Raw genomic sequence first — 14,624 nt, 5'->3', positions numbered from 1 at the left:
GAATACATACACAAAATAATAAATCAACAATAAGAGAATCCACTTCCTACTGAATTTGACAACTCAATTGTTGACTTGGACTGTTTTAGTAAATATTTTTAGATTTATATCGGATACATTCACATACGGTTAAAAAAATCCTTGACAAAGTTTGCATGTACTAAAAATTAATTATAGATGTTTCCAGTAGCAGATTATCAGATATCAATGCACTTTAAAGCCATAACTATCCCATATTACTCATTATGCGAAGGGATTAAACGCGAGGTTTGGTATTCGGTTTTAAATACGCATCCTGTTGAGATGCATGCGTTGCTTTACTTAGGAATGATGCGACGAATCAAAATTTCCAAAAACTGTAAGCGTAATTCTCTCTTTTTGTTTTACTTACCTTCTATTACCCCACAAAAATATATATACTCATTATGTACGCGCCGATATTCGCAAAAGAAATTCATACATTATTATTCAAAGGAATATGAAGTTCGACTTAAAAGTAATGTCGTAATAATATTTTGCATCACCAAAATCGGCATTTTCACTTAATCATTATTATCTCTTTCTGTTGTAGTTCGTACTCGATATATGTATTTGCTGATACGCAAGTCTTTCACCACTTCACCCAATTATTAATGTCCTATTCATTGGATCACATCTTATACAAGGTGAAGAATGAATCACGATTCCACTCTGCTATAACCTAGGCATAGAGAAAAACATGCAAAACCACACGAGAAAGTCACCAATTGCATCGCTTTCAATGTTATCAAAAACTTGTGGCAGGCAAGCAGCACATTGATAACCATAAATCGTGACTTAACTAATAAGAAAATTATAAAAAGCTTGTAACACATGACCTTTATAAATGTAGCACGAGCGACACGGCACTCCATTAACATAAAGTAAACGGACTCAAAGCAGATGTTCAAGATCCATAGGGGTAAGTATCACCCCACAAACCCTAAACCCTAAACATGCAACCTTACAATTGATTTACTACGATAGACTGGTTAGGTTTCAAGTAAAAATGTGGGGTAAAGAGGACCATAACAATTGTGCAAAGACTCTTTCCTTGCAATTCGAGTGTCTAAACTTCCTACTTGTTATCAAACCATGAAAACAACATATCCACTCAATTCTTAACATCTTAAAGTTACTTAAACAACGGGTACTGTCACTTTATGACAGACCGCACCTGAAACGGGAAAAAAAATAAATAAAAAAACAGCACACCAGCGAACTATAAAAGACTCGTGGAATTGATGACCATGACCTAATATTGCAAGATGAATTCGAAAACTTTATGTATCCCTAGTGACAATACAAAGCAGTTTAAAATCAAAAAAGCAAATATAAAGCAGGAAAAATATAGAAAAATTGTCTACAACTCCAATTCTTTGATCATTTACTCTATCTTCGCCCAGCAACACGGCTAAACGAAGCATGTGCAGACAAGTCAAACACTATCAACAATCATTTTCACCTCAGCCTTCACCTTATGCCAAATAACATTGGCCGTGTCAACTCGACCACATGATCACTTCAGAAACAAATGAGAAACTTGATAATTGCCTGTATCATGATACAAGAACTTTGGTGTTCATAACACCATGTCAGCTAAACTTTTAATTTGCGGCAAAAGGTAAAAATGCCACCATCTGACATTTATAATGCCAGTAACAGAAAAAAGTTTCAACTCTTTTACCTGTCACACTGGAACTGTTAAATGCATTTTAAAGTTGCATGATCAAACCATTAAAAAAATCTCTTTTTACCAAACCCAGAATGCCTACAGCAAATAGCAAGGCTTGATTACCTTCATGATGAGATGTTTGATGACTAAAGGCATCTAAAAGGCAGCTTCAGCACCAAGCGATTAAAAGAACTAGAATCCTCAAACAAACAAACAAATTTAAGCTCATCACCAAAACTATGAGTAAGTTAGAATCAGTTTCTGAAGGAATTAAGAGTCTAAAACAACCAAAACTGACAAGAAAAGTATCAATGTGAAACACCAGGAACCAGCTGCCATAAAAGTTCAAACAAACTTTCAAAAGGAAACATTAGCAACCAAACATTACTAATACTGTGTAAATCAAAAAAAATGCCACAGAAAAAATAATTCAGACAGTATTAAGTCCTACATGACAAGAAATGATTAATAATAATCACAACTATAATATGATTTTGCCTTCTGCCGTATGAAGACCGCTATCAACTTCTAGCCCGAATCTCTGCAAATTTCATAACAGTACAGCAAGGTTAAAGAAGTGAGTCCCAAACTTCCAAGAAAGACATGGCAAGAGGTTAAGAAATCAGGTTCACAAGAGCTCCAAGAAACATCAGGCCTGTCACAACGTTACATCATAACAATGAAGAGTTAAGAGAGGTAATATCATGAAAAATATCAAATAAACAAAAAAACAGAAAGGCCATTGTTGATTTTATGCATGATCACAACGGTTGAGAAAGGACACTGTCAAGAGGAAGAAAACGACAGATATTTTTTTAAAACCATGAATGAAATTTAAGGATGAAATATGCAAAACAATACATTGAAGCATATGCATTACTGCATAGATATCAACCAATACATAAAATACGACAGAAATTCCCTTTCTTAATTCATATCAAGATCTGGATTTTATACCTGAAGCATTAAACTGTAACTAGTTTCTGCTCCAATGCACCAAAAAATTATTAAGGAGACCAGACACCATCACATTCATACATGAGCTGGAGAAAATAAATCCAAGAAAATATTTGTGTAGGTATCACATACTTACACAGTCACATTCATACCGGTTTACCCTTTCCTCTGTAAGGGCCCTTCAGTTATACATAAAACCAGGTGGAATTCAAGGGCAAAAAGGTTAACAAAGAACATTGAATACATTATGTTAACTAAAATAGCTTTTTTGAGGGGTCAGAGTGTTTGTAGAGTCTTTTGCAGTGCAGAAAAATAAACTACAGGGAAAATTAATACAAAACAAAATTAAGAAACCTTGGGAACGTTAAAAAACCCCAAAATGCAATAAGAATAAAGCAAAGATGTGCTAACGAAACAAAATGTGCATAGAAAAAGCAATAACCATCAACTTGCAGAAAAAATCCAAACTTGAAAGACGTCCAGCAGCTTTTCACTATGAACATGGTCACATAAAAGTTGATTTTCATAGCATTAATGTAATAAGACCCCCCGAATAAAATATTAAAATAAAATAAATCTTGGTCCCACTTGTCTCTAATTAGGAAAATCAGAAAAAGCTCATGGTTTTCAGGAGATGCTCGTCCGCTGAAATAACTTCCAAAATGGCACTTACATTAGAAAATTTTAAAAAACTTGTGAAACCAACAACTCTAAAAGGGTTCCGTATTTCAAAAGAAATTGAAGCCTTCTTACATTGGCGAAAGCAACTCGGGAATCAAATGCTAAATCATATCAGAGTATAACATGTATAAGGTGAACTATTGAACACAAGAAATCAAGATGACAAACGTACCTTTTGGAGCTCCGAATCATTATTGAACAAAATTACTTCATCTCTGCCATGAACTTCTCATACTCTGAATCAGCAGCATATGAAGTCTTCTCGGCTGATGATGCAGGAGATGGCACTGGTGGATTAGTAGCCCTAGGCACATTAGCAATGCTCTGGGATTGATCTGCACCATATGTTGTCTTCTCTACAGAAGATGCAGGCGGTAACACTAAAGGGTTACTGGCCCAAGGCACATTTGCAATGTTGTGGGATTGGTCTGATGTTGAGACAGGAACGGGGGCAGGAGGGGGAGGTGGTGGAGGAACTGCATTATAGTAAGGTGGATATCCATAAGATGGAGGATATGTAGGTTGAGCTGCAGGTGGCATTGAAGGTACCGAGTTACCATATACATTGACTGGTGGTACAGACTGAGTTGAGGTACTATTGTCGGACTGCACTCCGGGAGGATAACTAGGATGCATTTCACTAGAAGTTGCAGGCTGGGATGGGGCACCAGGGGGGCCAGTCTGCACAGGGGGAGGATATTGAACCCCATAAGGAGGCATAGGTTGACCTTGCATAGGAGGGTACATAGTTGACCCAGGTGGAGGAGGAGCATAAGGAGCATATGGAGGAGGAACAGGGGGTCCCCATGGCACCGGAGTACCACCATAACTCCCAGGAGGAGCACTCCCAAGTGGGCCACCGGCAGCATACTGTTGGGATGGATATGCCCCAAGTGGCTGACTTGGAACAGGATAAGTGGGCACAGCAGATGCTGGTGGGCCGGGAGGTACAACAGGCTGAGGAGGCTTACCAGCAACTCTCACTGCAATGGTTCGACCCTCAAGGCGATAACCATTCATGGCCAAGATTGCATTATTTGCCATTGTTATATCGGCATACTTCACAAAACCATATCCTTTACTTAAACCCGACATCCGATCCTTGATAACTTTTGCCATAACAATCTCACCAAATTGTTGAAACAATTGGATCAGGCCATCATCATCAAGAGTGGGTGGCAAATAACCGATGTACAAATTCGTATCATCGATTTCCTTTTTAACTGCAGCAGCCCCTAAGCCAGCTTGAGGCGCACCACCAGCAGTACCAGCATTGTTAGCCCAAGGAGGATTGCTTCCGGAAGTGCCTGCACCAATCGCCAACGTACTGCTTTGCTTCGTCGCAGATTCAGGAACCGAACCTCCCAACTCTGCTAAGAAATTCTGATACTCATCATCCATCTTCTTCCCAGTAGCACCCTTCACCGGACAATCAATGCTTGGATGACCACCATCCCCACAATGCTTACAAACAACTTCACTCTTAAAAGTTGAAGTCCTGGTAGGACACGCGTATTGCCTATGACCAGGCTCACCACACAACCTACAATACTCCTCATCCCTGATAGTCCCATTCAACGCAGCAAGTTCCCTAAGCTGTTGCCTCTTGTGCTCATTTAAAACCTCATCCACAGGCTGCAAGAGCTTCTCCACCATACCCGCAGCAGCTTCAAGCGACTCCGGCGTCTCCGCCTCCACCAAAACATGCAAATCCTCATTCTCCGAAGGGTCAGGCTTCAAATCCCTCTTCTGCTGTAACCTCCCCTCTTTCACCGAACCTTTACCACGGATCACAATCTTAGCCCCGGTTTCCTTCTCCATTCGCTTCTGGGTGTTACCTCGTGGACCAATAATAAGCCCTATGAAATTGTAACCAGGGTATTCCTTCATCGGAATATAAAGCTTCTTCTGAAGCTTGGGCGGTCTATAATCCGCAGGTGGCTTAAACGCAGGGTTCTTCTTTATAATCTGAGATATAATTTCTTGCCTCTCTTTCTGCAACCTCTCACGCGCACGATATTCCCTAGTGTTAATTCTAATACCCATGTTATCATATATAGGTTCAGGCGAAGGAGATCGTGCACCTTCAGGACGATCGTCTAAGGGCAAACCAGACTGTAACATTCGACTGATCTCAAGAAGCCTACTATTCAAAGCTTGAATCTCGGGATCGAATTCGATACCTCCCATGAAATCAGGAAGCTGAATCACCGGTTTGGGGTCGTCGTCGGCCCAACGAGACTTCCTCTTCTTCGGCCCAGTCCCCGATTCGCCGCCGCTCTGGTCGTTGGACTCCGGCTGCGGGTCCCACCGGCTGCGGCGGCGGCGCTTGCTGGTGGTCTCCTCCTCGCCGCCAGACTGGTCCTTGTCGGTGCCGCTCCGCGTGAAGCCGTTATCGGATAGCAGGGGCTTCGGAATCGAAGGATGCGAACCGCTGTTGTTGTTGTCGCCGTTCTCCGAAGGCTTTCCATAGTTGGTGCCGTTTTGGGCGGTTTCTGACTGATGGTACTCTGGCGGCGCGTGGTCTTGTTGAGATGGGTCGTAGGGAGGGAGGGGAGGGAGGGGAGGGGTTGAATCGACGGCGTCCATGGAGATAGGGTTAGGGTTTTAACCTGAGCGGATGAAGAACTGCACCACGAAGAGTCGAGAGAGAAAGAATGAATGAAAATCGAGATTGTGATGAGTTATGGAGTGTCCACGTGACCCACTCGCTTTATATAGGTCACGCGAGTTGGATTCGGAGTCCGGGTACGGGAAACCCGGATCCGGTATTACGTAACGCAAATCTAAAACCTTCCACCACGAGACTCTTTTGGGAAAGGGGATCATTTGGATTTTGGACAGGGATATAATAAAATTGTATAATATAATTTATTTCATTGCAATATAAGAATATCCGAATGCTATTCAAGTAGACAATAAGAGTTGATAGATAAAAATCATAAAATGGAGGGTATCTCCGGTTGATTACAAATTATTTTTTTTAATTCTCTATCCAAAATTAATATAATAAAAAAATTAATAAAAAAATCATTCTAAAATTCTTCTAAATTTATATATGAATATACTGCCTCCTAGTAATAAATACAAAGCTTGCAATTGGGGCTGATGACCAGCACAAACTAAAATTTGATTATTACATTATACAAGACTGCAAACTGATTTTCTTTTTCTTTCTTCGTTGCCACCACTAAGTCAACATGCAATGAAATTGGCCCTCTTTTTACAATTCACTCATCCAATATTCCTTCCTACTAATAATTTCACGCATCTTTCATTTAAAAGCACATTATAAATTTTCTATAAGTTTGTACCTCTTTGCGACATTAAATTGGCCGTTTCAATTTTCTCCTCTTCCAATCACGCTTTTTAAATGTGATGTAAAAACCAAAATTTGTTCACCATTTGAAGCTTTTGATAATTCCATGATTTGGCATTATTTACAATGAAATATTAAAGTCTATTTAATGATTAAAGTTTTTCTACGAATATTACATTATCTTTTATTTTCTTCTATTTTCACTAATAATTACAAAAAATTACAACATTCTAATTTTAATAATCTATAAAAATGATGAGCACATCGTTTATTATCTAAATCCTTCAAAATAAGTGGTGAAAATGTTATAACATTTTGTAATTACCAATGAGAACACAAATGAAATCTAAATTCGCCCTTTTCTTTTCTCATTTCATTTTCTTTTCTTTTAAGCCCATGCATAAGAATGGCGTATTTTCGCTAACTAGAAAGACTTCATACATATCCCCCAAATTAGCAGAATGCAAAACAGATAATTTAACCATTGACAAGGTCAAAAAACTGAGTCAATCAAGTCTAATTTATAAATTATAGGGACAAACACAACGTTAGATAGTCTTGCGAATGGTATGTCAATTATGTACACATCTTAAAAGGAAATTTGTTCAACATCCTCATAGTCATGACCACAATTTACATGACATGTACACCAACTGTGTAACAATCAAAGATTATACGCAGATAAATACAGAAAGATATGTGCTTGGGATAAACGAAAACCAACAATGGACAACATCCCGAGTTATACTTGAACAAGCAGCTCCCATCTGAAAATTTCAAAGAATACAAATCATCACAATGACTAATGTCTCTCACGAAAAGACCATATTCTGTATGACACGGTTCAACTACCAACGTCCTATTAAAACCACAAAATGTAAAATCACAATGTTCAACTCATTGTGGTAACAAGATGCAAGCTTGTAAAATTTAATCATCATGAATCCCCATTTTGATACCATAATGAGACTTTATTGTAAGAAATAATAAATTAAATGGCATCTATGAATGAAAAAAAGTACTCCTTGAAAGAGCATTACCAATAGTAAGAGAGACATGACTGCAGATAGAAACTAGGTAGAATGTATTGCCATTTACATGACTTGGCATGGGACACCATCACTTTATGAAACATTTATTTAACAATATTAATAATAAGAAATTTAAATGATAAACAAAATATAAATAATAATCACAATTACCTTATTCAATTACTGGTGCTACCAAGATCAAAGTCCATGGTGTAATCATACTCAATTGTTGGAATTACAGAAGCCATAAATTTTAGGAATAAGAACAAGTACCTGCAGAAATAAATATATGAGATTATATCACCTCAGACACACATAGATAGATGAGTTATTAGAAACAGTTATTGCACTTTAGACTCATGAACTAGAAGATGGGGGGGTAAAGTCCATATCCAAAGGCTATGTATTTGTAAAGCAAATTGGTATGAAATATCATTGATGCCACAGCATGAGTTATGGTAGTCATATCTAATCAGAGACAATGTCAATTTATATCATATAGATGAATTGTTTCTCGGAATGAAAGCAATATCTTAGGAAGAAAGAGTTTACTTGTCAACTTCAGGCTCAACTCCACGCGACATCAGTACGTCAATGATTTTCTTCATTACTGCTCCATGCCGACATGGATGAATAGATGCATGCTTCCCAGGCAAGTGAGGATGGTCCTCAATCGTTACCTGCAACATTTTTAGTCAGAAAAAAAAATATATATTTATGAGAATCGGACTAAGAGAGCCTTTTTATGTGAGAATGACTGAGATAAATATTAACTATTAGATATAACCATGAATGGACAAGATTAAAATGCAAAAATTGTGTAGTTTTTTTCTAAAGTCTTATTTAGTTGAATGGTTAAGATCTACATTCTACACCTCCCTCACTAAATACATCTCATATATATATATATATATATATGTCTCTGTCATATCTCACCGTTTTGCGTGCATGGTCTTGACTAACATCTTCAAGGACAAGTTCAGGTTGCAAAAGCATTCTTGACTGCCACAAGATCCAACATGAAATCACTAAATGAGTAACAAGTTTCCAAGGTATAGAAATGGAAATGATGAAAAGCTTAAATGAAAATATAATATAAGAAAAAACTTGTTTTCCAAGTTTGGCAACAATGTCAGAGATGGATTCATTTTTGCAGTGGCAATACTTATTCATAAAACTAGGAAGAAGGAAGAATACATTCACTATCCTTCATCCATGTGTTAACAATCAGTATTTTTTTTTTCTTTTTTTGGTTAGACACATCATGTATTATACGCTAGTTTAAATTCTTAATGCTAATTCTAGTTCTAGTAGCTTTGCCATAGCCCTAAAGACTGATCAAAAGTGACTAAATTATAGTTACAAGGATCAAGTGAATAAAACAAACCTCATCATATCCAGTAAGCCATACTCGTGGTGTTTGATAATATTTATCATAACTGCAAAATGAGCAAGGTTCACTTTTTAAAATCGCTGTCTGAAAACTATTTCTTTCAACTATGAAGTAGATTATTTTATATTTTATGGATGGAGTGGGGAGTGGGGGAGACAGAAAACCACGGCAAAGAAAAGAGGTGAAATACAACAATCAAAGGATAAGATATCGTCCAAAATAGAAAATTATACCACTTCCAGTGGTCCTGTCCACAGAAACTTTTGAAAATGATTACTACGTTTGATGATATGCTTCACTTTTATAATTCATAAAAGTTTATGAATGTCTAAAACTTTCTACATAGCAATTTTGTTGAAGTAGCCATAATCAGGACATCAAACAGAGGCCATAGACATAATCCTATGTTATAACAAGTTTAGGGCAAAAAGAGACACCCTCAAAGATGCAAGAACTACACTTCAACAACTTGCATTATATATATTGGAGTCATAAAAAATTTGCCACATAGAGGGAGAGATCCAATAAACCTAGCCGAGAATTCAAAGTAGAGTAGAATGCATAAAATGACAATCATGGAAATTTCTATTGAAAATCATCTTACGTAATGCTGACATCATAAGTTCGTGTTCGTAGAATATTATCATCATCAGGCTCCTGGGCGACTAGATATGTGGACTGAAGAGTAGCCTCAAATTAGCATGAGAACAAATAAAAGACATGAATAACATTTCTTAAATAAGTATCAAATAAATAGAAGGAATCGGTAGAAGTACATTGCTAAAAATAAATAAATAAAACTAATGGAAAATTTATAAAATATTATTACAAATTATGTAAGCAATAAAAACTAAAACCCTCAGGTGCATTATGGCCTATCTACTTATACATTAGAAGTGGGATGAGAATAGGTCAAACTGCCCGCCAACACCCATGTAGGTCAAACCAGCGTTTTTCTAAGAAATAAACTAGGTCAAGACTTTCCTAAAAGCATATTTGGTTATAAAAAAAATTAAAATTAAAAAAAAAAAAAAAAAAAAAAAAAGTTAAACTTTAGGCTATAAAGTCTTTAATGGTTTATAGTCTGCTTTATAGTGTTTCCTGTTGGCCTATATGTCGATTGGCTTATTTAAGAATAGTCAGACTCAGACCTATCTAAAAATGTGTCTCAACGGTCATTCTAGGTTTCATTATAAATGCTCAAAGGGGTTGCAATGGTGCACACTGATTCAGTTATATTTTATGACCTAATGAATCCTAAAACAACTGGGTTTGGTGCATAACATGCTCAATCAATATACACTAAACCTCCAGTTTGAAGTTTCTGAGTTAGAAAAAGACTTGGACACTCATGTTCACAGAATCAGTTATATTCAGACAGTAAATGGCAACTGAATTTGAATATAAAGGATCTCAGCCATTAGAGAAGTATATACTTCTAAAGGACAACAGAGGGAAAAGCGTAGCTATAATAGTAAATATATAAAAAAAATGATATATATTTTGGTTTCCCCTTGATGTATCCTGAAATGACACTAATATACAGCAGCATAACTGATATTAGCATAACAATGTGGTATCAAGTATCAACTTACAGGATCAGTTTCAATAACGTTGGAAGTATCCTCAAACTCTGCCATATCTGGAATATCTTCTTCCTCGTCAGCTCCCATGTAGGAAGGAATTTGCTTAATAGGACTCTTTCCGCTGATTTCCAGGCTTTCCATGGAAGGTAAATTCTCATCCTCATCAGATTTGGTTTCTTGAATACACACAATAAAAAAAGTAAAGGCAAAATAATATAAAAGGATTAAAGCCAAAGCACAAGATACAAGTCTCAAGTCTGGTCCTTCTCAGCTTGAATAGACAAGAAAAGAAAAAAAAAATTAAAGTCTCCAGTCCAATTGAATATATACCTTTAGGTTTCCCATGAGTTGCTAACCACCCATCATTATCTTCATCATCGAGTAGAACTTCCCCTCCAGCAGCTTCGTATTCCTCTTCAACAGATGCCGCTCTCCGAAGACAAGGCACTGTTAAGTATTAAGCAACTAAAAAATCAGCATAACCATGAAACAGAGAACATGTAAAGGCATTATTCTGAGATCTTAATCTCACCATTTCTAGTAATCAAGAACTGTTTCTCAGGTGGCAAGTATGGCTTCCTCTTGCCTGGCTCACCAGATTCCCTATTGGAAAACAGAACCACACAAATCACTGATAAATTCTAGGTTTACTAAAAAATCATTCAATTGAAGGTGCAAATGAGGAAATCAGTGATATGGAAAAACCCTTTTGAAAAGTTGAATTTATATATGGAATTACCAGGACCAGGTGGGGCATTTGGCGACGAGGTTGTCGCCGGCGGTGACGAACTCGGAGACGCTGAGAACACCTTTTTCTTTGAAGGCGGAAACGGTGCGAGGGCCAGTGATCCTCTCGACGGTGCCTTTGAAAGCTTCGTGAAGCTTCTGAGAGAGAACCATGTTGTTGTTTTGTTCTTCCTCCCTCTATCGATGGATTTTGGGAAATTGCGAAAGAGATTGACAGAGGAAGAAAGGCTTTGGAATTCAATTGCCCCTTCTACGACACGCTCCCTTCCCTTTGTCAACACCACAATCAATCCAAATCAAAACACACTAATTCTATATTGCTTCAAATTCATTCATTCAAATTTCTAATATAAATAAATAATTAATTAATTTATCATCATTTTATCTTTAATTATTATTATTAATATTTTTTATATATGTAAAATAAAAAACATATTCATTGAGCGATTGCTTGTTCAGAGAGCAAAACAGTATTCAGAATCATTTTCTTCGGCTAGACTAATTTTAAAGATCATTTTTTAAAATATATTCTAATGAAAACTATATTATATATTTTAAAACACATTAATTTTATATTTACTAGCAGGAAAAAGGCACTTCGTACCTATATTGTATTAAAAAAAATTTAAAAAAAATTTAAAAAAAATGAGAAATTACTCATAAAAAATAATTATTAAAAAATAAATAAAGGATAAAATAATTTATATAAAAATAAAAATAAAAAATAATTATTATAAAAATTATTTATTAATTTCAAATTCTTAAATTTGATTAAAAAATATATTTTCTAATTTTTTAACATAAAAAGGTATAATGGTCAAAAAAAGTGAAGACCAACATAATTATCAAAAAGGATATCTCCTTTATATATTAGTATAGATTTCAAATTTTTTAACTTCTCGTTTATTAAATATATAAATTTTATATTTATTTTAATTCTTAGCATATGAAAATGTTTTTTATTATATATAAAGTATTATTATTAAAATTTACAATAAATAAATATTTTTAAACTTATAAATTATATTTTAAATTTATAATATATAATTATATTTTAAAATAAAATTATTTTTAATTATTAATAATTTTAAAATATTGGAATAAATATGAAATTGATATATTTAAAGAGATAAGAGGTTAAAAAATATTAAAATAATTATAAAAAAATAAAATAAAAGATATAATATTTACATTTTAAAAATTATATATATATATATATATATATATACTAGCATAAAATATTTTGAATTATTTGAAATTAATTTGTTGATATATATTGAAAAAAATTTAAATCTTAACAATTTGAGATAAGACAGTTATAGAATATATAAATAAAAATAACTTTCATCTTATAAACTGATTTAGTAATATTAAATTAAATTTAAATTCACATTCTAACATAATATCATATTTATCTAAAATTATTTTAATTAGATAATCAATTATTGATACACACTAAATTCAATAATATTATTATATCCTAAATCATTAAAATGACTCATCCTTCCACTTACGAAGTCTAATATTTTTCCTCCACTCACCATCATCATAGATCATGAATGTCACATTCATATGTTACATGTGTATGCACAAACCGTATTACTCCTTCACAAAATTTGTAAAATCTCACCACTAGGCACTAGCAACGGAATAGATAGCAGAGGCACGGAAAGTAACAAGATGAAAATGTGTATACATAAACATGTATTTAAAAAATTAAACTAAAACTAATGTATATATACATCTATACTCAATGCAGTTAATTAAAAAACATTTTTTTATGTATAAAAATTTTTTACTTTATTTTTACAATTACTTCTAAAACACTTTCTCAAGCAACCTCTTATTATTATTTTATTTTATTTTTTAAATTGGAGATATACGGAATGTTGCTTAATATAAGAAATTGCAATAATATATTAAAACTTAGCTCAATATTCAAATATATTAATTTAATAAAAATTGTAACCATTGAATTTGATCATCAAAAAATAAAAAATAGTATCACGAAATTATATTAATGAGGTTGAGTTAGATAAATTAAATTATATATTTTAATATAATAAAAAGTAATGTAATACACTTATTTCTCAAGGAAAAAGTAACATAATTTACTTAAAAAATAATAATACAAAATGAATGCAAATATAATTGATATGTTGCATCATTGTAAATTTTAAAAAAATTGGCACGACAATAACTTTCATTTAAAAAGTGAGAGAGGTATAAAAAAAAGGAGGAAGAATGGAACATGGAGTTTTGTTGGTGGTAGGAAGGTAGAAAACGGTTGAGTAAGTGTTTACATTTACAGTTACTAACTATGAGACAGAACACAATTGTGGAACTGTTTCGACGGAGACAGAAACAGATAAAGAAGATGACAAAGAGTTACAAAAATGTGGAGGCAGAACTGGAAGAACTCCAATCTATGCTAGATGAAGCATTGCTGCTTGGCCCCGAGACTGAGTCCCATGACTCCATCTCTAACGACATAAAGCAGAGATTCGCTTTCATAGGGAACCTGCTATCTGCCGAAGTTGCATCTCATCCATCAAAACCCCATCACTTGCACCACGTGTCAGAGAGGTTAGCCACGATGGAGAGGGAGTTTCATCATTGGGACTCTTTCAGAACACTCCCCTTCCATGATCTTGACAAAGACTCTACTTGCTCTTGCACCGATTCCTGTCTCAACGATGATGGGGATGAAACTGAATTGACTGCTTTTGAAGAGAATAATGGATCTGATAAATTCGCATCTTTGGATTATGAAGACGCTGAGGACTTTTTGGAAGACTTTGGTGGAGATAATGAGCTTGTGGAGTTTGATGGTGGCATACTTATAAAAACAAGGAAGGATAATGGTTTGGAAAGAGAAGAGAGAAGAGAGAGTAGAGTTGGGAACAAGTGTTGTGCAGTGGCTGCTGGGGTTCTCGTTGGCATCATATTCATGGGCTTCATTATGGTAAACATTTCTGATTGCTTTCGTTTTGTGGAACAAGTAAGCTTTGCTGCTCCAACCTAGATACAAATAGGGAGTCATGTCATTAAATTAAATGGTAAAATTTGCATCTCTTTATTGCACACAATTTACTTCAAACACATTCTACAAGATTACTCTTATAGGACGTTTGGTTTGAATTCTGTGACGTGATTTTTCACGTCTCGCGGCTTCCGCATAAATTTGAGATCTGGACGTGAATATTTTGTGCCACAG

The 14,624-nt window shown here is 34.9% G+C and overlaps 2 protein-coding genes across 4 annotated transcripts; both read right to left on the bottom strand.

Annotated features, from left to right (window-relative positions):
- Positions 1–1,241: 1,241 nt before the first annotated feature.
- Positions 1,242–6,031, bottom strand: LOC109798351 (splicing factor-like protein). Its single transcript, XM_020358581.3, has 2 exons — positions 3,504–6,031; positions 1,242–2,348 (listed from the first exon to the last, which is right to left on the bottom strand). Exon 1 carries the CDS (start codon positions 5,918–5,920, stop codon positions 3,536–3,538), a length of 2,385 nt encoding a protein of 794 aa, XP_020214170.2. The 5' UTR covers positions 5,921–6,031; the 3' UTR covers positions 1,242–2,348; positions 3,504–3,535.
- A 1,121-nt stretch (positions 6,032–7,152) lies between these two features.
- Positions 7,153–11,723, bottom strand: ATG3 (autophagy 3 (APG3)). Of its 3 annotated transcripts, XR_003804093.2 has the most exons (11): positions 11,400–11,723; positions 11,193–11,263; positions 10,991–11,107; positions 10,670–10,836; positions 9,679–9,764; positions 9,069–9,120; positions 8,618–8,683; positions 8,234–8,361; positions 7,853–7,954; positions 7,691–7,772; positions 7,153–7,417 (listed from the first exon to the last, which is right to left on the bottom strand). XR_003804093.2 is itself a non-coding variant. In XM_020359727.3 (10 exons), the coding sequence occupies exons 1-9, from the start codon at positions 11,558–11,560 to the stop codon at positions 7,858–7,860; spliced, it is 945 nt and encodes a 314-aa protein (XP_020215316.1). In that variant the 5' UTR covers positions 11,561–11,722; the 3' UTR covers positions 7,153–7,417; positions 7,853–7,857. The 3 variants fall into 3 exon arrangements, 2 of the variants coding, with proteins under 2 accessions (XP_020215316.1, XP_020215317.1); XM_020359727.3 differs by lacking the exon at positions 7,691–7,772 and having other exon boundaries at positions 11,400–11,722; XM_020359728.3 differs by lacking the exon at positions 7,691–7,772 and having other exon boundaries at positions 9,679–9,752; positions 11,400–11,719.
- Positions 11,724–14,624: the final 2,901 nt, after the last annotated feature.

Source organism: Cajanus cajan, chromosome 8 (genome assembly GCF_000230855.2).
Source record: "Cajanus cajan strain Asha chromosome 8, NIPB_CcT2T_4, whole genome shotgun sequence".
Classification (NCBI taxonomy): domain Eukaryota; kingdom Viridiplantae; phylum Streptophyta; class Magnoliopsida; order Fabales; family Fabaceae; genus Cajanus; species Cajanus cajan.
The sequence above is the reverse complement of the archived record's forward strand: the minus strand, read 5'-3'. Positions and strand labels throughout refer to the sequence as shown.

Excerpts from the sequence above, each read along its gene's own strand:
- ATG3 (XM_020359727.3), bottom strand. The coding sequence starts at position 11,560 with ATGGTTCTCTCTCAGAAGCTTCACGAAGCTTTCAAAGGCACCGTCGAG. Across the intron at positions 10,837-10,990 it reads AACTCATGGGAAACCTAAAG|AAACCAAATCTGATGAGGAT; the intron begins GTATATATTCAA and ends TGTGTATTCAAG. Across the intron at positions 8,684-9,068 it reads GGCTTACTGGATATGATGAG|TCAAGAATGCTTTTGCAACC; the intron begins GTTTGTTTTATT and ends ATCTTGTGGCAG.
- LOC109798351 (XM_020358581.3), bottom strand. The coding sequence starts at position 5,920 with ATGGACGCCGTCGATTCAACCCCTCCCCTCCCTCCCCTCCCTCCCTAC.